The 20,860-nt window shown below is 42.2% G+C and overlaps 1 protein-coding gene across 1 annotated transcript in view; it reads left to right on the top strand.

Annotated features, from left to right (window-relative positions):
* Positions 1 to 20,860, top strand: part of gkup (glucuronokinase with putative uridyl pyrophosphorylase) — a 69,275-nt gene that overhangs the window by 39,328 nt on the left and 9,087 nt on the right. The window contains exons 11-17 of the mRNA XM_078199199.1: positions 2,431 to 2,510; positions 4,608 to 4,676; positions 6,712 to 6,772; positions 8,261 to 8,277; positions 12,411 to 12,468; positions 13,958 to 14,050; positions 15,455 to 15,515. Of these exons, the coding sequence (XP_078055325.1) occupies positions 2,431 to 2,510; positions 4,608 to 4,676; positions 6,712 to 6,772; positions 8,261 to 8,277; positions 12,411 to 12,468; positions 13,958 to 14,050; positions 15,455 to 15,515 (439 nt within the window). The remainder of the gene's footprint in view (positions 1 to 2,430; positions 2,511 to 4,607; positions 4,677 to 6,711; positions 6,773 to 8,260; positions 8,278 to 12,410; positions 12,469 to 13,957; positions 14,051 to 15,454; positions 15,516 to 20,860) is intronic.

The following is a 20,860-nucleotide window of genomic DNA, read 5'->3' as shown; positions in this document are numbered from 1 at the left end:
GGTTTGTAATGTAATTTGTGTGAGGACAGGAAGCAAGCTTTATCTGCTGCGGTAACTGGCCTTGCGGGATGTTACAATGAACTGATCATCTAATAAAGGAGCCATTCAGCCCTTCATTTTGCACTAGCTCCTCAGGAGCTGTTCACTCCTTTCTCTCCTCCTGCTACCTCTCCCCAAACCTCATTCGATGCTTCTTCTTCAATATTTATTTATTTCATTTTCAGCAGTTATGATAGAATCTGCTTCTACCTGTGTTTCAGGGAGGGTATTCTGCATCCAAACAACCTTTGCTTAAAAAAAGACACCTAAAAGAACAGGGCGGAAGTCAAATGAGAAATTAATGTACAATTTTCACAACCTCTCAATTTAACCTTTTAATAATTATTTTAAAATTATGCCCTTTAATTACCAACTTGCTTGCCTTATCAAAGCCCCTCATCATTTTGAACACCTCCTCAAGATCATCTCTTAATCTCCTCAATTCTGCTAAAATAATCTACCATTTTTCCTCTCATGGCTGGGGGATTTTTTGTGTCTTCCCCTGGTGGCCAAAACTGGACAAACGGATTTGTATAGATGTTGTGTAATATCTTCACTTTTAACTTTTTACACCTTATGCATAAAACTGAAGTGACAGAGGAGGAACTTGGGGGTAGGGAGGGACAAAATCAATCGAGATGCCATTCATGATTGCTATCCAGTGGACTGCAATCATTTGTTAAGTCAACAACAGTTGACTACACTTCAAAAATTGCCTATAGAGTAATTTGGAGTGTTCAAAGGTTGTGAGAGGTGTTGTATAAATAATGTAAGAAGTCTCACACCACCGGGTTAAAGTCCAACAGGTATATTTGGTATCACGAGCATTTGGAGCACTGCTCCTTCATCAGGTGAGTGAATCACAGATTCACTCACTTGATGAAGGAGCAGCACTCTGAAAGCTCGTGCTACCAAATAAACCTGTTGGACTTTAACCTGGTGTTGTGAGACTTCTTACTGTGCCTACCCCAGTCCAATGCCGGCATCTCCACATCTTGTACAAATACTGTTTATGGAGAGACAGTGGTGCAGTGGTAATATCACTGGACCAGTAATCCAGAGGCACTGGGGGCATGGGTACAAAACCCACCGTGGCAGCTGGTGGAATTTAAATTAAGGAATAAATCCAGAATTGAAAGCTAGTCTCAGTGATGGTGACCATGAAACTATCATTAATTGTTTTAAAAACCCAATGGTTCACTTACATCCTTCAGGGATGGAAATCTGCCATCCTAAAGTGGTCTGGCCTACCTGTGACTCCATATCCACAGCAATGTGGTTGACTTATAGCGACTGAAGTGGCTGAGCAAGCCACTCAGTTCATGGGCAATAAGTGATGTGCAACAAACACTGGCCTTCCGGTGACACCCAAATACCATGAAAGTATACATTTTTTAAAAAGTATTCTGTTGCTGCAAAGTGTATACCTATATATGTATTTTATATATATATATATATATATATATATATATGTACATAACATATGGTGGGTAGACCTCGGTTCTGACTGCTTTCACAGTCAAATAGCCCACTTGAGATCAATCTCAATCTGGACTCACACATAGAATCATAGAATCCTACAGTGCAGAAGGAGGCCATTCAGCCCATCGAGTCTGCACCAACCACAATCCCACCCAGGCCCTATCCCCATCACCCCATGTATTTATCCTAGCTAGTCCCCCTGACACTAAGGGGCAATTTAACATGGCTAATCCACCTAATCCACACATTTTTGGATTGTGGGAAGAAACCGGAGCACCCGGAGGAAACCCACGCAGACACAGGGAGAACGGGCAGACTCCGCACAGACAGTGACTCAAGCGGAGAATCGAACCCGGATCCCTGGTGCTGTGAGGCAGCAGTGCTAACCACTGTGCCGCTGTGCCGCCCATAAATGATGGTCACTTCAGTAAGATTGCAAGAGGGTTGATTATGCCCATGGATAGATTTCTTTGGCATGGTGGCACAATGGTTAGCACTGCTGACTGCTCACAGCACCAGGGACCCAGGTTCAATTCCAGCCTTGAGTCACTGTCTGTGTGGAGTTTGTACATTCTCCCCGTGTCTGCGTGGGTTTCCTCTGAGTGCTCCGGTTTCCTCCGACAGTCCAAAGATGTGCAGGTTAGGTTGATTGGCCATGCTAAACTTCCCTTAGTATCGGGGGGGGAATTAGCTGGGTAAATATGTGGGGTTACAGGAATAGGGCCTGGGTGGGATTGTGGTCGGTGCAGACTCGATGGGCCGAATGGCCTCCTTCTGCACTGTAGGGATTCTATGATTAAAACTATAGCTAAAGAAAGTCAGGTGGTCTTCTGAAAGCTCAGCCAACTGCAAGTTTCCCCCAAAGTGTTTTCTAATTCTAATGTTGCTTTCCACTTTTAACTTCCTCAGATGCTGATACCCCATCCTCTCAACGATCCCACAGAGTTTGGTAGCTTGCAAGATTTACATGGGATCAGTCGGAAGGAAGGGTTTGTAACTTTAACGATTATAAACACATTTCAGTGCAGTCAATTATTTCATCATTTCACCAGCAGGTTATAAAGTAGCATTTATATTTCAGCGTACGGATGTATAAGTTTATCTACCCTTCCCCAGTTCTTTTGCCAAACAGAATTCTTTTTCAACACAGCGAATTCTGTTCTGAAATACACTGCGTGAAAGGCTGGTGGAAGGAGATTCACTAACTTGCGAAAGGGAATTGGATAAACACTTCGAGGGGATACATTTTTCAGGGTTATGAGAAAAGAGTGGGGGAATGGGACTAATTGCAAAGCTGTTTTAAAGAGCAGCCACAGGCACAAATTGTCAAATAGTCTCCTCTTTGCCGTTATGATTCTATGATTTTTATGATACAGATTGCTAATTTATCAGCAGACACATTTAGTGTCCGTTAAAAATATTGACACTGCTGTGTCAGACAGTGTGTCGGTGGAAGGGCAGGAATCAGAGCAAACAGTCCACAGCAAAATACAGTCTATTGATACAGAGTCTGCATGAACTACAGCAAACTGAAGCCATGACCAAGACCACAGCAAAGTCTCCTACTTAAAGCAGGATAGTTTCTCCAGCAAAGTGCGGTGAGTGGAGGATATGATCTCATTGAAGCTTACAGAATACTGAAAGGCCTGGATAGAGTGGACATGGGGAAGATGTTTCCATTAGTGGGAGAGACTAGGATCCAAAGGCACAGCCTCAGAGTAAAGGGACGATCCTTTCGAACCGAAATGAGGAGGAATGTCTTCAGCCAGAGGGTGATGAATCTGTGGAATTCAGTGCCACAGAAGGCTGTGGAGGCCAGGTCATTGAGTGTCTTTAAGACAGAGATGGATAGATTCTTGATTGGTAAGGGGATCAAAGGTTATGGGGAAAAGGTGGAGAATGGGGTTGAGAATCAGCCATGATTGAATGGCGGAGCAGACTCAATGAGCCAAAAGGCCTAATTCTGTTCCTACATCTTATGGTCTTACGATAGTTGCATGACGCAAATTATGTGAGAGAAATAATCCCACTTATTTACAGCAGTGTTGACAGGAGAATTATCAAATTATCTCCATTTTATCCAATGATTGTAATGTCTCTATGGAAGCCTCAAATTTACTTCATTCTTTGATAATTTGAACATGACCTGTCCCTGCTTGAAAAAAAACAAAAATACACTTTACTTAAGATTGAGGCTGATTAAAATAGTTATTTCTTTCCCCCCTTGGATGGTTGATGATTTGTACTGGGTTTATGTTCCTAAGGCAGTGGTAATCCGTAGTGAATAACATGTAGGCTTTTAGTCATGTTGTTCAACTTGTCCCAGTCTCCATTTGGAAGACTGAGTGTGCATGGGATATCTGATTAATTGACTGTGGAGGAAGGCAACATTGTAGATTTGTCCAATCCTCCTGTACACTAAAATTCCAGACAGGAGCAATGTTTGATGAGTGGGAGTGCTAGATGATATTTTGAATGTTTTTCAAAATCCCAATTACTATGAGCTTGAATCATGAGTTTAGCTTTCTTCTTGTTGGACTGATGTTCAGCAGATGTCTGGAACTTTGTCCATTTTGGCCACTCTTCATATGTGAGATTAGACAGCGGCTATTCAACAGTAGAGAGAATCACTACCAAGCCTGATTTTAGTGAATGGTGACATTAAGCATGTCAAACCAGCGTTACTCTGTATTCAATTCAAGTAACAGTGGCAGGGCTGCATTTATTGCCCATCATTGCTCGGCCTGAGAAGCAGTGATTGCCTCTACAACTGAGTAGCTTGTTAGGCCATTGGAGAGGCTATTGAAAAGCCAGTCACTAAAAGCTGGACTTAAGTAGGTAGAGCAGATATAAACCACTCCCTTATGGGGATTGGCAAATCTGTGGGACTTTTACAATAATACAATCACTACGCCACCGTTCAACATTATTGTATCGTGAGATGCTGACTCCATCGGGATTTCCCTGAGTATTTCAGAGAATGGGTTTGAATTGGAATAGGGTGGCACTCTGGAATAGGCTGAAGCGTTGAATGGTGGGAGAAACATGTGTGTATGTGAAAGTGCTAAATTGAGGTCTTTTTGCAGGTACCTGGGTGGCCTGAGGTTACTGCAAGCAACCTGTAAGAAATTCTACCAATATTGCTCTGAACAAGGGTAAGAAAAGTTCTAGATTCTTTGAATTCACCAGCTTAGGCAATGGATTGGCAACAATGCATTTCATAATAATGAGATTTTAAACCAGGTTTGCCCTCTTTGGTGAACGTAAAATACCCCAGGGCTGCTATTTTGAGGAACGGTAAGAAGTCTCACAACACCAGGTTAAAGTCCAACAGGTTTATTTGGTAGCAAATACCATAAGCTTTCGGAGCAATGCTCCTTCGTCAGATGGAGTGGTACAGCAGGGGTGTTCTCCCCTGTGTCCAGACCAATATTTATTCCTCAGCCAACATCGCAAAATGAGGTTATCTGGTCTGTTAGACCTTGTTGTCTGTAAATTGGCTGCTACATTTCCTACACTGTGACAGGATGCGATCTTAACAGCTGTTCACGCCACACTCGGAGAATTTGGCGCCCAGCCAAAGTTTCATTCACTGCAGCGGGATGGGAAAATCCCTCCGGTGTGACTGGCCATACCATTCCAGCCTACATTTCAACTGTACTTCATAGAGTCATAGAGGTTTACAGCATGGAAACAGGCCCTTCGGCCCAACTTGTCCATGCCGCCCTTTTTTTTAAACCCCTAAGCTAGTCCCAATTGCCCGCATTTGTTCCATATCCCTCGATACCCATCTTACCCATGTAACTGTCTAAATGCTTTTTAAAAGATAAAATTGTACCCGCCTCTACTACTACCTCTGGCAGCTTGTTCCAGACACTCACCACCCTCTGTGTGAAAAAATTGCCCCTCAGGACACTTTTGTATCTCTCCCCTCTCACCTTAAACCTATGCCCTCTAGTTTTAGACTCCCCTACCTTTGGGAAAAGATATTGACTATCTAGCTGATCTGTGCCACTCATTATTTTATAGACCTCGATAAGATCACCCATCAGCCTTCTACACTCCAGAGAAAAAAGTCCCAGTCTATCCAGCCTCTCCTTATAACTCAAACCATCAAGTCCCGGTAGCATCCTCGTAAATCTTTTCTGCACTCTTTCTAGTTTAATAATATCCTTTCTATAATAGGGTGACCAGAACTGTACACAGTATTCCAAGTGTAGCCTTACCAATGTCTTGTACAACTTCAATATTCTGACCAATGAAACCAAGCATGCACTCTGTCCACCTGTGACTCCACTTTCAAGGAGCTATGAACCTGTACCCCTAGATCTCTTTGCTCTGTAACTCTCCCCAACGCCCTACCATTAACTGAGTAAGGCTTGCCCTGGTTCAATCTAAATTAAACTCCATCTGCCATTTGTCAGCCCACTGACCCAATTGATCAAGATCCCGTTGCAATCCAAGATAACCTTCTTTACTGTCCACTATGCCACCAATCTTGGTGTCACCTGCAAACTGACTAACCATGCCTCCTATATTCTCATCCAAATCATTAATATAAATGACAAATAACAGTGGACCCAGCACTGATCCCTGAGGCACACCGCTGATCACAGGCCTCCAGTTTGAAAAACATCCCTCTACAACCACCCTCTGGCTTCTGTCATTAAGCCAATTTTGTATCCATTTAGCTACCTCACCCTGGATCTTGTGAGATTTAACCTTATGCAAAAATCTACCATGCGGTACCTTGTCAAAGGCCTTGCTAAAGTCCAGGTAGACAACATCAACTGCACTGCCCTCATCTACCTTCTTGGCTACCTCTTCAAAAAACTCAATCAAATTTGTGAGACATGATTTTCCACTCATGAAGCCATGCTGACTCCCTACTCAGTCCTTTCATCTCTAAATGCCTGTAGACCCTGTCTCTCAAAATACCTTCCAACAACTTACCCACCACAGATGTGAGGCTCAGTGGCCTGTAGTTCCCAGACTTTTCACTGCAGCCCTTCATTGACACTTTGGGACATCCTGAGATTATAAAAGATGATACAAGGTGGCAAGTTCTTTCCAAGTCAAATCGTGCTTATTGTTTTAAAAAATAGAACTCTGATGATTTTAAAGAATAACACTTTTTTTTCCTGCAGTTCAATTAAATCTATCGATGAACTTTGTGTTCCAATTTTCTAGAATCGCCTTGGCCAAACGGAACTTCACTCTGAAATATGACACTAATATACCACGGCAGGTGGTGAGTATATTTCTGAAGAGATTCGTGTACACTAATGTTTAAATGCACTTAATTTTTTTAATGTGGCTACAAGAGCGGATCTGAGGCTAGGAATACTGCAACGAGTAACTCACCTCCTAACTCCCCAAAGCCTGTCCACCATCCACAAGGCACAAGTCAGGAGTGTGATGGAATACTCCCCACTTGCCTGGATGGGTGCAGCTCCAACAACACTCAAGAAGTTTGACACCATCCAGGACAAAGCAACCCACTTGATTGACACCACATCTACAAACATTCAATCCCTCCACCACCGACGCTCAGTAACAGCAGTGTGTACTATCTACAAGATGCACTGCAGCAATTCACGAAAGATCCTTAGACAGCATCCTCCAAACCCACGACCACCTCCATCTAGAAGGACAAGGGCAGCAGATACATGGGAACAAAACATGCAAGCTCCCCTCCAAACCACTCACCTCCTGACTTGGAAATATATCGCTGTTCCTTCGCAGTCGCTGGGTCAAAATCCTGGAATTCCCTTCCTAACGACATTGTGAGTCAACCCACAGCACGTGGACTGCAGCAATTCAAGAAGGCAGCTCACCTTCTTAAGGGCAGCTAGGGATGGGCAATAAATGCGGGCCTAGCCAGCGACGCCCATGTCCCATGAATGAGGAAAAAAAAACAAAATTACATGGATGACGGATATCTGAAATAAAAATGTAAGGCATTGGAAAAAGTTAGCTGGCCTGGCAGTATCTATGGAGAGAGAAACACTGTTATTGTTTCAAGTCCAATATGACTTCTTCTGAACTCAACGAAAGAAGAGTCATATTGGACTCAAAACATTAACTCTTTCTTCACAGATGAGCCAGCCCTGCTAAACTTTTCCAACACTTTCTGCTTTTATTATTCTAATATTTCATGCTTGTTTTGAAACAATGGCACTTCAAGAAACTATGATTTGGTCTAATAGAGGAGTGTGAAGTCCAAGGGCACTACATTCAATGGTACTGAATGGTAAATATGTAACAAAAGGATATGCTGATAAGGTGAGATGTCTTAATGTTTCATAGAAACTAGAAGCAAGAGTAGGCCATTCGGCCCCTCAAACCTGCTCCGCCATTCATTTTGATCATGGCTGATCATCAAATTCAATATCCCGATCCCCATTTCCCCCCTATATCCCTTGCTCCCTTTAGCCCCAAGAGCTATATCTAATTTCTTCTTGAAATCACATAATGTTCTGGCCTCAGATGAAGTAGGATGTTTGTGGTACGGGAGCTATGATGAGGGTGAAAGACATGAGTATAGGGTGGCTGGATATGAGCAGGAAGAAGTGGATGTTACAGAAAGAAAACGAGGCTCAAACTGATGATCACGATCTCTGTGACTCAAATTATCACTCCAGCTGAACTGTTGGGAAGGGGAATCCTTTTGGGAATATTTTCAGTGTAGTTTTGAGACACACATTATCTAATTTTCTCTGTGACTGTCTTTCCGCAGGGCCTTGCTGGAAGCAGGTTGGTGTTAAGTTTTTGAGCAAATGTATTGACTTATATATTTCAATAAAAACTGTATTGTCTAAGTCCTTAGATAGAAGGCGTTAGTCAAGAATTATTCCCCTCAGTTCATTTATGTAAACTTCTTAGCTCGCAGACTGTGCGACTGTTGGATCCTCTGAGAGTAATATTGCTGCTGGAATGGCTGGAGTGGCACTGTTACTATGATACTAATAGCTGGGTGCTTTATAGTGATCCCAGATTAATGATAGAACTGATTTCTCTGCTTGTTGGCACTTTCTTCTCGAGCTATGCTCTCTCCCCTATATTTTCCATTTTGAATTTGTAGAATATAATTTCTTGCATATATGTATAGAATTACGCAGAAATTATAGCACAGAATCAGGCCATTCGGTCCAAAGCTGGTGTTTGTGCTCCACTCTAGCTTCCTTCTATCCTACTTCATCTGATACTGACAGCATATCCTTCCATTCCTCTCTCCCTCATGTGATTATCCAATTTCCCTTAAAATGAATTTTTAGTTAGTCACTTTACCTACTCCCTATGGTAGCGAGTTCCACATTTCTAACTGTTCTCAGAGTAAAGAGGTTTCTCTTGAATTCCTTGCTGGACATATTAGTTACTATCTTATGTTTATGCTCCATGGTTGTGGACTCCCCACAGGTGGAAGCACCTTTATTTCTACTCCAACAATCTTCTTCGTAATTTTAAAGACCTCTATAAAGTCACCTCTCAGTCTCCTCTCCTCCAGGTGCTCCAGTTTCCTCCCGCAGTCTGAAAGATGTGCTGGTTGGGCGCATTGGCCATGCTAAATTCTTCCTCAGTGTACCCATAAATCCAGAAGACCATAAGATATAGGAGCAGAATTAGGCCATTCGGCCCATCGCGTCTGCTCTGCCATTCTATCATGGCTGATATGATTCTCATCCCCATTCTCTTGCCTTCTCCCCATAACCCTTGATCCCCTTACTGATCAAGAACCTAGCTATCTCTGTCTTAAAGACACTCAGTGACCTGGCCTCCACAGCCCTCTGTGGCAATGGCTTCCACTGATTCACCACCCTCTGGCTGAAGAAATTCCTCCTCATCTTAGTTTTAAAAGAGCATCCCTTCACTTTGAGGTTGTGCCCTTGAGTTCTAGTCTCTCCCACTAGTGGAGACATCCTCCCCCCGTCCACTCTATCTAGGTCTCTCAAGCGTTGTATGTGTGGCGACTAGGGGATTTTCACAGTAGCTTCATTGTAGTGTTAATGTAAGCCTACATGTGACACTAATAAATAAACTTGAAAATAGCCCCAGCTTCTTTCAGACAGTTTGCAGGCATGAGAGGGATTTGAAGGATGGATGAAAGCAAATGCAACAAAGCCATGGAGGGAATTGATAAAATAACAATTTTAACTTTGACACACTAATCTAGGTCAATGAAGATGTGATGCTAACATTTGGAGAAGCGGATAGGATTCCAATTATTTAGCATTGTGCCTGACTGCTACAAAACAAAAGATTTTGACCTCCAGGAGAGACCCAGATGCGAGATTTAGTTCCGTTGAGGATTTTGCCAGTTGTCCTCACAATGGGAGATTTTGAAAGGATCAGCCAGGTCACTTGAGAAATTTCAGAACAATTCCATCCAATACTGTTCAAACTTACATCCTGTCAGATTTATTTAAGGCTATAATTGACAAACTATCACATTCCTTTGCAACCAAGAAACCCGTGAATGTGATGAGGGAGTACAGTTGGAAAATAGGAAAAGATTTACAATGTTTAAATATTTTAAGTACTTTTGTTTTTGAAATGGCAGTGCATGGCTTTGTATGTTATATCATCCACATTCATCTGTGGCCATCTATTCCACAACCAGCAACTTAGCAATTCTTATAAATTAAGCAGAAATGGAATGATCCTGTGTTGACCTTTATGCAAATTAGTTGAATTGTAATTAACAGTGCTGAGGCTTTTTTAGCTAGAAGCGGCCAGATATTTCCAGTGGATCACTGTTGTCTCTGGTATTTGTTTTGTCTACATGTTGCTCTGTCAAGATGCTGAGATTTGTAATAGAACAGCTGTACATTTTTATTAAAAGCTAGGTAAGATGGGACCGTCACCATATTCCGTCCATCACTGTTCTGTCACTATTCATCTTGATGTGGAGATGCCGGTATTGGACTGGGGTGGGCACAGTAAGAAGTCTCACAACACGAGGTTAAAGTCCAATGTGTTTATTTGGAATCACGAGCTTTCGGAGCGCAGCTCCTTCATCAGGTGAATGGAGTCAACTCACCTGAGGAAGGAGCAGCGCCCTGAAAGCTCGTGACCCCAAATAAACCTGTTGGACTTTAACTTGGTGTTGTGAGACTTCCTACACTACTCATCTTGACCGTGACAGATTATGAGTCCAATCTCAAAGGTTCTTCGAAGTCAAAAATATTGGAACTTATTTGAGAAGCAGCTGTTACCTGTGGAGTACTTGAGCTAGACAGATGAAACTCTCTTTTCTGGCACTTAATTTTCACTTTCTTCTTATCTCCCTGGTGAAATAGATCATAATTAACTGAACTTTAATCTAAAAATTCAAACTCTTATTTGACTTCTTCTTCTGTGTCAGGTAAATATCTCTGAGCAGTGTAGCCGCGAGCCTCTGCTTGTAAGTTGCTATCAGTACTGCCTTATACCTGTCTAGCCGTATGATCCTCTCTTTTCAAGTCTGTTCTGATTTAACCCTAACCCTAACATTCCCCTTTTTCCCATAAACAACTTGACTCAGCCTGGTTTCTTCTTTTATGAGCCAGCGGGAGTTGGGAAAGTGGATTGGAGTTTGTGTTTACACAGCACACATCATGTAGTCTGCATCTACCATCGCTTAGTGAGCAGCACTACACTTCTCAGAAGGAAAATTGAGGGTTGAACTCCCACTCCAGAGAATTGAGCATAAATTCTAGGTAGACATTCCACAGCTAAGGGAGCCCTCCATTGTCAGAGGTAGCATCTTTTGGATGAGACATTAAACCGAACTGAAAGATCCCAGATTTTGAAGAATCGCAGGAAAGTTTTTCTCGCTGTCTTAGCCGCTATTTATTCCTCAACCAAAACCTCTGAAACAGCCTTTATCACATTGCTGCTTGTGAAGCGTAATGGTAAAATTTGAAAGGTTAAAAAATGAAGTCACATTATGCTGTGTGCACACATTTGATTTGATTTATTATTGTCACATGTATTAACATACAGTGAAGAGCATTGTTTCTTGTGTGCTATACAGACAAAGCATACCGTTCATAGAGAAGGAAACGAGAGAGTGCAGAATGTAGTGTTACAGTCATAGCTAGGATGTAGAGAAAGACTAACTGAATGCAAGGTAGGTCCATTCAAAAATCTGACAGCAGCAGGGAAGAAGCTGTTTGCTGCTGTGCTCCCTACGTTGCAACACTTTGAAAGTACATAATTGGTTGTGAAACAATTTGGAATGTCCTGAGGTTGTGAAAGGCACTATTGAAATGCAAGTTGTTATTTTCCTTATCTCTTTTCTCACTGTCTTGAAATTAAGATCCATTGTACCATCTACAGGACTTCACTGAATTTTCCCAGCACCTTAACACTCAGGAATCCATTATCTCTTTGTCCTTCTACAATGTACGGTCAGGTTTTGTGTCATCTAGCTTATCTTCTCTGCTACCCTTTCTAACTTTGTGCCCTCCTATAATATGGGTCTTATGTGCCTTCACCTAGATTTTTTAATGGTGGCGGCACAGTGGTTAGCACTGCTGTCTCACAGCTCCAGGGACCCGGGTTTGATTCCCGGCTTGGGTCACTGTCTGTGCGGAGTCTGCACATTCTCCCCGTGTCTACGTGGGTTTCCTCCAGGTGCTCCGGTTTCCTCCCACAGTCCGAAAGACGTTCTATTAGGTGCATTGGCCGTGCTAAATTCTCCCTCAGTGTACCTGAACAGGTGCCGGAGTGTGGCAACAAGGGGATTTTCACAGTAACTTCATTGCAGTATTAATGTGACACTAATAAATAAACTTTAACTTTAAAATATTATGTGCAGTTCATACCTGTTGCAAAATTCCCATGTTCTGACGATGTTCGTAGAGTTGTGACAGTCTCACTTCTACATGATTTTGTTCTTTTTACAGTGCTATTGTCTCAGCCACAGTGAAGTGCTTGATGAAGTTCTATGATTTAATTGATGATGTGAGTAATTATGTGCTGACCTTTTATCTTTTTTAATAATTTCACAGAACCATCACAGAAGGGCAATTAGAATAATTTTGTGGAGCTTTTCTTCCTCTTGTCAATTTTCTCTCTTCTCCATCTCCCACGAGAACACCAACTCTTTGATGGAATAATTGCAAATTTTAAAACTGGGATTGATAGATTTTGGTTAGGCAATGAGTTACAGAGGTGAGGAGCTAAGATGCAAATTGACCATGATCTAGTTGGAGGAGCTGAATGGCCTTGCTCCTGTTTCTATGAGTATGAGAACAAATTGCCCACCTCCACAATTGCCATGCCAAGCCAGTGGCCACTGAGAGTAAATATCAAGCAATCGTGCACGCATCCCAACAAATTTTCACCCGGGGAGGTGATGGCCTAGTGGTATTATTGCTGGAATATTAATCCAGAAACTCAGCTAATGTTCTGGGGACATGGGTTCAAATCCTGCCACAGCAGATGGTGGGTGGAATTTGAATTCAGTAAAATAGTTCTGGAATTAAGAATCTACTGATGACCGTGAAACCATTGTCGATTGTCGGAAAAACCAATCTGGTTCACTAATGTCCTTTAGGGGAGGGAATTTGCCACCCTTATCTGGTCTGGCACAGTGGTTAGCACTGCTGTCTCATAGTGCCACGGACCCGGGTTCAATTCCCGGCTTGGTGTGGAGTGTGTGGAGTTTGCGCGCTCTCCCCGTGTCTGCGTGGGTTTCCTCCAGGTGCTTCCACAGTCCAAAGATGTGCAGGTTAGGCCATGCTAAATTGCTCCTTAGTGTACCCGAACAGGCGACTAGTGGATTTTCACAATAACTTCATTGCAGTGTCAATGTAAGCCAACTGTGACTAATAAATAAATAAACCTTACTGTATGACTCCAGAGCCACAGCAATGTGATTAACTCTCATCTGCCCTCAGGAACAAGAGATGGGCAATAAATGCTGGCCAGCCAGCGATGCCCATGTCCCACAAAAGAATTAAAAAAAATAGAACACCCTGACGACCAGAAAAATAATTCACCGCAAAGTTAGATGGACCATTAAATTGGCACAAATCAGATGTTCCATCATCCTGATTTTGAAATTGGTATGTCCATCTATTCTTCAAACAGAAGAGGTAGTTTGTCCCCCTCCATTCTGGGATTTGGGAAGTTATGGGTAGTGACACATGTTTCCTTGTATGCTGATAGCTCGCATGTTGAAAATTTACCCTTTAGTTCCGTCGGCACCAATCACCCTTTTGTATCTCAACCAAGCAGCTAATACTCACGTGAACCTAAACATTTCTGTTTCACCCTCAGAGATCTTCTATCCCATTATCCTAGGTTGGATTTGTATCTTGGGCACTAACCTACTGTTCCATAATGTCCCTTCACATTTAATTTATATGGCATGGAACAAAGCACATGTTGTCTTCACGGAACGAATCCTTTCTTCCAATCTTTTGAACTAATTTAGTTTCTCTGACAGGATTTACCAAAGCCACTTCGGGCAAACTTTATTCTGAATGTAGAGACTGAAGAGTTAATGATTACAGCAGGACTTCAGGATCGAGTGGTCCAGGTACAGTTCAAATATTAGAAATCTAATGGATTGAAGCGAATGAAATTTGAATGAAACAAGAGGTGTCAGTTTAATTTGATTGGAAGCACTGAACTCTGAGTCAGAAGGTCGTGGGGTAGAATGTGTGGGCGATAGGCAATGCTGTACCTGGCTAAGAACAAAGTTCTAAATCCTGTCTAATACCAGGAAATTCTGAACACGTCTAAAGTATATCATTACTCTTTAATTTTAGTTTAATGGTATTTTTAATATAAACATCTGACGACCAGAAAAATAACTCACCACAAAATTAGATGGACCATTAAATTGGCACAAATCAGATGTTCCATCAGCCTGATTTTGAAATTGGTATGTCCATCTATTCTTCAAACAGAAGAGGTAGTTTGTCCCCCTCCATTCTGGGATTTGGGAACATAATCTATGCTGGGACTCAGTGCAGCACGGAGAGAGTGCTGTCTTTTCAAAGATCCATGGATGAAAATGTTAAATTGTGACCAAGCCCACCTGTTCTGAAAATATTAAAGATTCTGTAGCACTATTGAAAGTCATGGGTGTTCTCCCTATGCCCGAGCTGACATCCTTCACTCAATTAACACCTACCCTAGCTGACATCCTCCCCTCAATTAACACCTAGCTAGTATCAGTTAATGGTGACCTACTCTAACTACTGGATTGGCATAAAACCCATCTGGTTCATTAGTGCTGTTTAGGGAAGGAAATCTGTTGTCTTTACCTGATCTGGCCTATATGTGAATCTAGATCCAAACCAATGTGGTCGACTCTTCCTTTTTTATTCTGATGCAAAATGTTGGCATCACTGGCCAGCATTTTCTATTGCCTATCCCTGGTTGCCCTTGAGAAGGTGGTGGTGAGCAATCACCTTCAACCACCGCAGTCCATGTGGTGTAGGTACACTCACTGTGCTGTTAGGGTGGGAGTTTGACCCATTGACAGTGAAGGCACGGTGCTATAGTTCCAAGTCAGGATGGTGTGTACTTATAGGGAAATTTTCAGATGGTGGTGTTCCCATGCATCTGCTGCCCTTGTCCTTCTAGGTTGTGGGTTTGGAAATGTCCTCTGAAATGGCCTAGCCAGTTATTCATTTGCCAAGGAGGCAATTCACCGCCACCTTCTAAAAGGATCATTAATGCTGGGCAATAAATGTTGGATTTGCCAATAATGGCCACATCCTGTGAGGGGTAAAAAAATACACAAAAAACAGACTTATTGGTCATTTATCTTGCTGCTGATTGTGGGATCTTGCTATGTACAAAATGGCTGTGCATTGATAACATTCACTTTGGCTGAAGTAATATTTTGTTGTCAACACAGGGTCAGATTGAAGGTATTACTGAAAAATATTTTGTCACATTGTTCAAATGTGAAACTTCTTTCTTAATTTAGGTTTATGAGGGACTTGTTTACATGGATTTCAGCAAGCAACTGATGGAGAAACAGGGTTATGGTAAGGGAACCTTTTGAGAATGGATAGATTGAATTCATGCGTCTTCAGAGAATGTGTAAAATCACCCCTCGAGACTACAATCATCTTTGGTTTACCATTGATAAAACACTATGTTTGGCAATGCGAGTGTGTTTCACTGCTAAGTACTACAAAGTACATACAGCACAGAAACAGACCATTCAGCCCAAAAGATCCATAGTAGTATTTGCATCTCCCACCTCTCTTCTTCAAACTCCATCAGTATATCTTATTCCTTTCTCCCTCCTTGTCAATGGGACGTCCCCTTGAAAACTATATTCACCTGAACTACTCTCTTTGGTCACAAGTCCCACATTTTAACCATTCTGTAGGTAAGGAGAATTCTCCTGAATTCCCTATTTATTACTGATGATCATATTATAGCACCTCATCCCCTAGTTCTCATCTTACGCGAAGAAGCTTTATATATTTTTGTATCTCCTCCATCGCTTCCCTGCAATCAGTTTCTAATCTTTTTCTTTAGATTTATCGCTGCCATGAGTCATTCTCTGACTGCTCGTCATTCATCATCAGGGAGTTAGGGTGCACAAAAAATTGGTAAATTCAGTCTCATTTTGTGAGTCAGCCTGGAGGACATGTGCTGATTGCTACAACTGAAACTCCAGACTTGCACAAGAGCGAGCACCACAGTCACACTTGTTGAAAAAGTCACAAATCTTTGTGTTCTTATGTCGGAGTCATTCTAGGAACCCATTAGAGATTTCAACCATTTTGTTTGCCATGCCTGCGTGCATCAGGAAATGACTAATGTCCGATTTACCAGGACTGCAAAATTAGTCAAATCGGGCAGAGATCCCAGAAAAATCAGTGAGCATGTTAAATTTATATAGAGTCGCAAGGTTCTTTTCAGGCGAATCAGATACATACCCACATATGAAAAAGATTTACTGGCCCATCCTACCTGTCCCATAGAGTTAAAAATGAGCACAAAAGTAAGCAGCGAGGAAGATAATACAGATTTCAGGAGGACATAAGACAGGCTAGAGGAATGGGCAGAAACATGGTAGATTAAATTCAATGCAGAGCAGTGTGAAGTGATGCATTTTGGTCAGAAGAATACAAAAGCACTTGCTTTTGAATGGCACCTTTCACAACCACAGAACATTTCAAAGTGGCTTAGGATCAGTGAAGTACTTTTGAAGTGCAGTTGCTGTTGTAATGTCGGCAACATGGCAGCCAATTTGCATGTAGCAAGTTCCCCCAAACGGCAATATGTTATTAACCAGCTAAAATGTAATTAGGATTTTGATTAAGAGATAAATATTGGTCAGGATAGTGGGGATAACTCCCCTGCTCTTCTCCAAAATAAACCTCATGGGATCTCCTCTGTACAGGTAAAAGTTGGTTTAACGTTTATCTGAAAGATGGCACCTGCAACAGTGCAGCACCTCCAAACATGGAGTGTTTGTTTGCTCAAGTCTTGGAGCTTTTGACTCAGAGGCAAGAGTGTTACCTACTGAGCAATGGCTGACACCTAATTCCAAATTAGTTTGTAACTTAACTCAGAGAAATATGAGGCGATACCCTTTGGTAGGAAGAATGAGGAGAGACAATACAAAAAAAAGGAAAGAAAAACTTGCATTTAAATAATGCCTTTTATACTGATGACCTAAAGGGTACAAGTTTAAAAGGGGCACAAGAACAGAGAGACCTAGTATGTGTGTGCACAAATCTTTATAGGTGGTTAACAAAACAGTGAATGAAGCATATGGACAATGTAAATTGATTAAAGAAGCCTGGAAGTTATGCTAAACCTATATTTTAAAAGACGTTTGGCTGTATCTGGGGTACTGTATCCAATCCTGAACACCACACTTTAAGAAGGACACAAAAAAATTGGGAGGGCAGGGAAGAGATTTAGGGGAGGCAGTGGTGCAGTGGCATTGTTGCTGGATTAGTCATTCAGATACTCAGCGAATGTTCTGGGGATCCCAGGTTCGAATCTCGCCACAGCAGATGGTGGAATTTCATAGAATCATAGAATCATAGATAGAATCATAGACTCCTACAGTGCAGAAAGAGGCCATTCGGCCCATCGAGTCTGCACCAGCCACAATCCCACCCAGACCCTATCCCCATATCTACCCACTAATCCCTCTAACCTATGCATCCCGGGACACTAAGGGGCAATTTAGAATGGCCAATCAACCTAGCCCGCACATCTTTGGACTATGGGAGGAAACCGGAGCACCCGGAGGAAACCCACGCAGACACAGGGAGAATGTGCAAACTCCACACAGACAGTGACCCGAGCCGGGATTCGAACCCAGGTCCCTGGAGCTGTGAAGCAGCAGTGCTAACCATTGTGCTACCGTGCCGCCCGTGAATTCAATTTTAAAAATCTGGAATTAAGAATCTACTGATGACCCTGAAATGATTGTCGGAAAAACCCATCTGGTTCCCTAATGTCCTTTAGGGAAGGAAATCTGCCATCCTTACCTGGTCTGGCCTATATGTGACTCCAGAGCCACAGCAATGTGGTTGACTCTTAATTGCCCACTGAAGTGGCCTAACAAGCCACTCGACTCAAGGGCAGTTAGGATGCCCACATCCAATTAACGAATAAAAAATAAGTCAAGGGAAGTAAAGTTTATTCATTAGTCGTAAGTAAGGCTTACATTAACACTGCAATGAAGTTACTGTGAAATTCCCCGAGTTGCTGCAGTCCGGCGCCTGTTAAGACTGTGCAAGGAAACCAGAGCACCCGGAGAAAACCCATGCAGACATGGGGAGAACATGCAAACTCTACACAGACAGTGACCCAAGCCAGGTCCCTGGCGCTGTGAAGCAGCAGTACTAACCACTGTGCCACCGTGTCGACCTAGGTGGTTCCAGGCCTGAGGGATTATAGTTACAAACATAGACTGGAGAATTTGGGATTGCTTTAATTAGAGCAAAGAAAGTTAGGAGGAGATTTAAGAAAAGTTTTAAATCCTGAACGGTTTAGATAGAGTAAATAAAGAGAAACTCTTTCCAGAGGACTGAAGGGTTGATACCAGTTGACACAGATTTCAGGTGAGAGAACAAAAGAATAATCATTAGTACAGTAATTAGGATTTGGATTGCACTGCCTGGCAGCATGGTGGATTCGGTTTTAATGGTAATCCTCAAAGGGAAGCTGGATAAATACTTGAATGAGAGAAAAATGCAGGATGGCTGGAGAGGGATTCAACTGGGACTTATGCCCTTTATAAAGTGTGGTGTTCAGATTGTCTTTGAGCTAATCCAGACCTGATGGACTGAATGGCCTCCTTCTGCACAGTATTATTCCATGACAATGCAGACGCTTTCCTACCCCATCCAGACGCAAGTAATATCCTGGGATATGCACAAAAAACCCCAAAATCTCATCCAGTTAGAAATTAATAAGCCTCCACTACCCTTTTATGCAAAGCATTACAGGAAACTCATCTCTTATACAAAATGATCTGCATCCCAGATAGAAAACGCTCTTGCTTGAAGAAATAGAGTGAATCAGTGTCCACTGTATGAGTCGGCAACTTGCTCATGTCCTTATTTCTTACATAGCTTGTAGGCTTGACCCCAAGTCTTGACAAAACTATTCATAAATATTAGTGTCCTTATTTTTGTAAATCTCGACCAAACTACCTGTAAGCTATACATGCCTCATTTGTCAACAACTAATGCTATGTGAATAGAAAGGAACTCTAAAGGAACTATGCTGCATGTTAATACAAAGCATGCTAGGAACTGCCATGATGCTTCCACCTTGTAGTATCTTTTTCAAGTCATGGACAATTGTCAGGGTGACAATTTGGAGCCAGAATATACATGTTTTTCCCAAAAGTTGAGAGTATTGCTATTGCAAAGGAGTGCCACAGGAACACGAGTAGGCCATTCAGCCCCTTGAGTCTGTCATAACATTCAATGAGATCATGAAATATGTACTGTAACTCCATCCACTGGCCCTGTCTCCATTTCCCTCAATATCATGGCTAGCAAAACATCTAGCAATCGCCAATTAGTAACTAGTAAATGCTGAAATGATTCACACATCAGAACTGGAATTTGATCAAGTTGCAGTTATGTTGAAAGGCCATTCCATAAGCCTGGATAGGTCAAGGCGTGCTTGGTGTGCTCTATATCTCCTAGCAATGTTACCGGAATTATAATTACCTGTCGTGTAGTAAACAGTTTTTCTTCATAGAATGGCTGACAGTTAATATTCCAGAGGAAGAGACAGATTCAGACAGGCTTGAGGTGGGATATCAGATCCATGAAGAGGATGCAATAGTGAGTAGAATGTGGAACTTGCTACCACAAGAAGTAGTTGAGGTGAATAGCATAGATGAATTGAAGAAGTGTGAGAAAAGGCTTGTGTACAACATAAACATCGGTACGGACTCATTGGGCCAAATGGCTTGTTTCTGTGTTGCAAGATAATGCAACAGATGTGCATGCAAAAACAGCAAGAACTTCAAAGGAAGTATACCAGGTCACTATCATAAATTCCATTGTCACAACACAGCCCCCATCACAGTATGGCACCACCTACAATAACCTTTCCTAATGTGTCACTATTCCTTCTTTTATCCAGCAGCAATTGTTGAACTCAATGGCAAAATAGCCCAGTCACAGTAAAAGGGATCACATTCTTCTTTAAAGTCTCCAGTTTATTAATCGTTAAGATAAATTCATTATTTCTTTGCTTCATTTTTGGGAAACAGTGTCAATGATAAGGCTAGCATTTATTGCCCATCCTTAGTTGCCTTTGAGAAAATGGCATTGAGACTTTTGTCTAGAATCGCAGATGTCCATGTTGTAGCAGCTATTCACAATATATATTAATGATTTGGATGAGGGAACAAATGTAACATCTCAGAGTTTGCAGATGATACCAAGTTGGGTGGGAGGGTGAACTGTGACAAGGATGCAGCGATCCTTCAGCATGATCTAGACAGGTTGGGTGAGTGGGCTAATTAATTGCAGATGCAGTATAACTTGGATAAATGTGAGGTTATTCACTTTGGAAGCAAAAACAAGAAGGCAGATTACTCCCTGAATGGCTGTAAACTGGGAGAGGGGAGTGTGCAGTGGGACCTGGATGTCTTTGTGCACCAATCGCTGAAGGTAAGCATGTAGATGCAGCAGGCGGTAAAGAAAGCAAATGGTATGTTGGCCTTCATTGCGAGAGGTTTCGAGTACAGGAGCAGGGATGTGTTGTTGCAATTATACAGGGCCTTGGTGAGGCCACACCTAGAATATTGTGTGCAGTTTTGGTCTGCTTTACTGACGAAGGATGTTCTTGCTCTCAAGGGAGTGCAGCGAAGGTTTTCCAGGCTGAT

The sequence above is a fragment of the Mustelus asterias genome, chromosome 27 (genome assembly GCF_964213995.1).
Source record: "Mustelus asterias chromosome 27, sMusAst1.hap1.1, whole genome shotgun sequence".
Taxonomy (NCBI): domain Eukaryota; kingdom Metazoa; phylum Chordata; class Chondrichthyes; order Carcharhiniformes; family Triakidae; genus Mustelus; species Mustelus asterias.
Note: the sequence above shows the minus strand (reverse complement) of the source record. Positions and strands in the feature narration are given on the sequence as shown.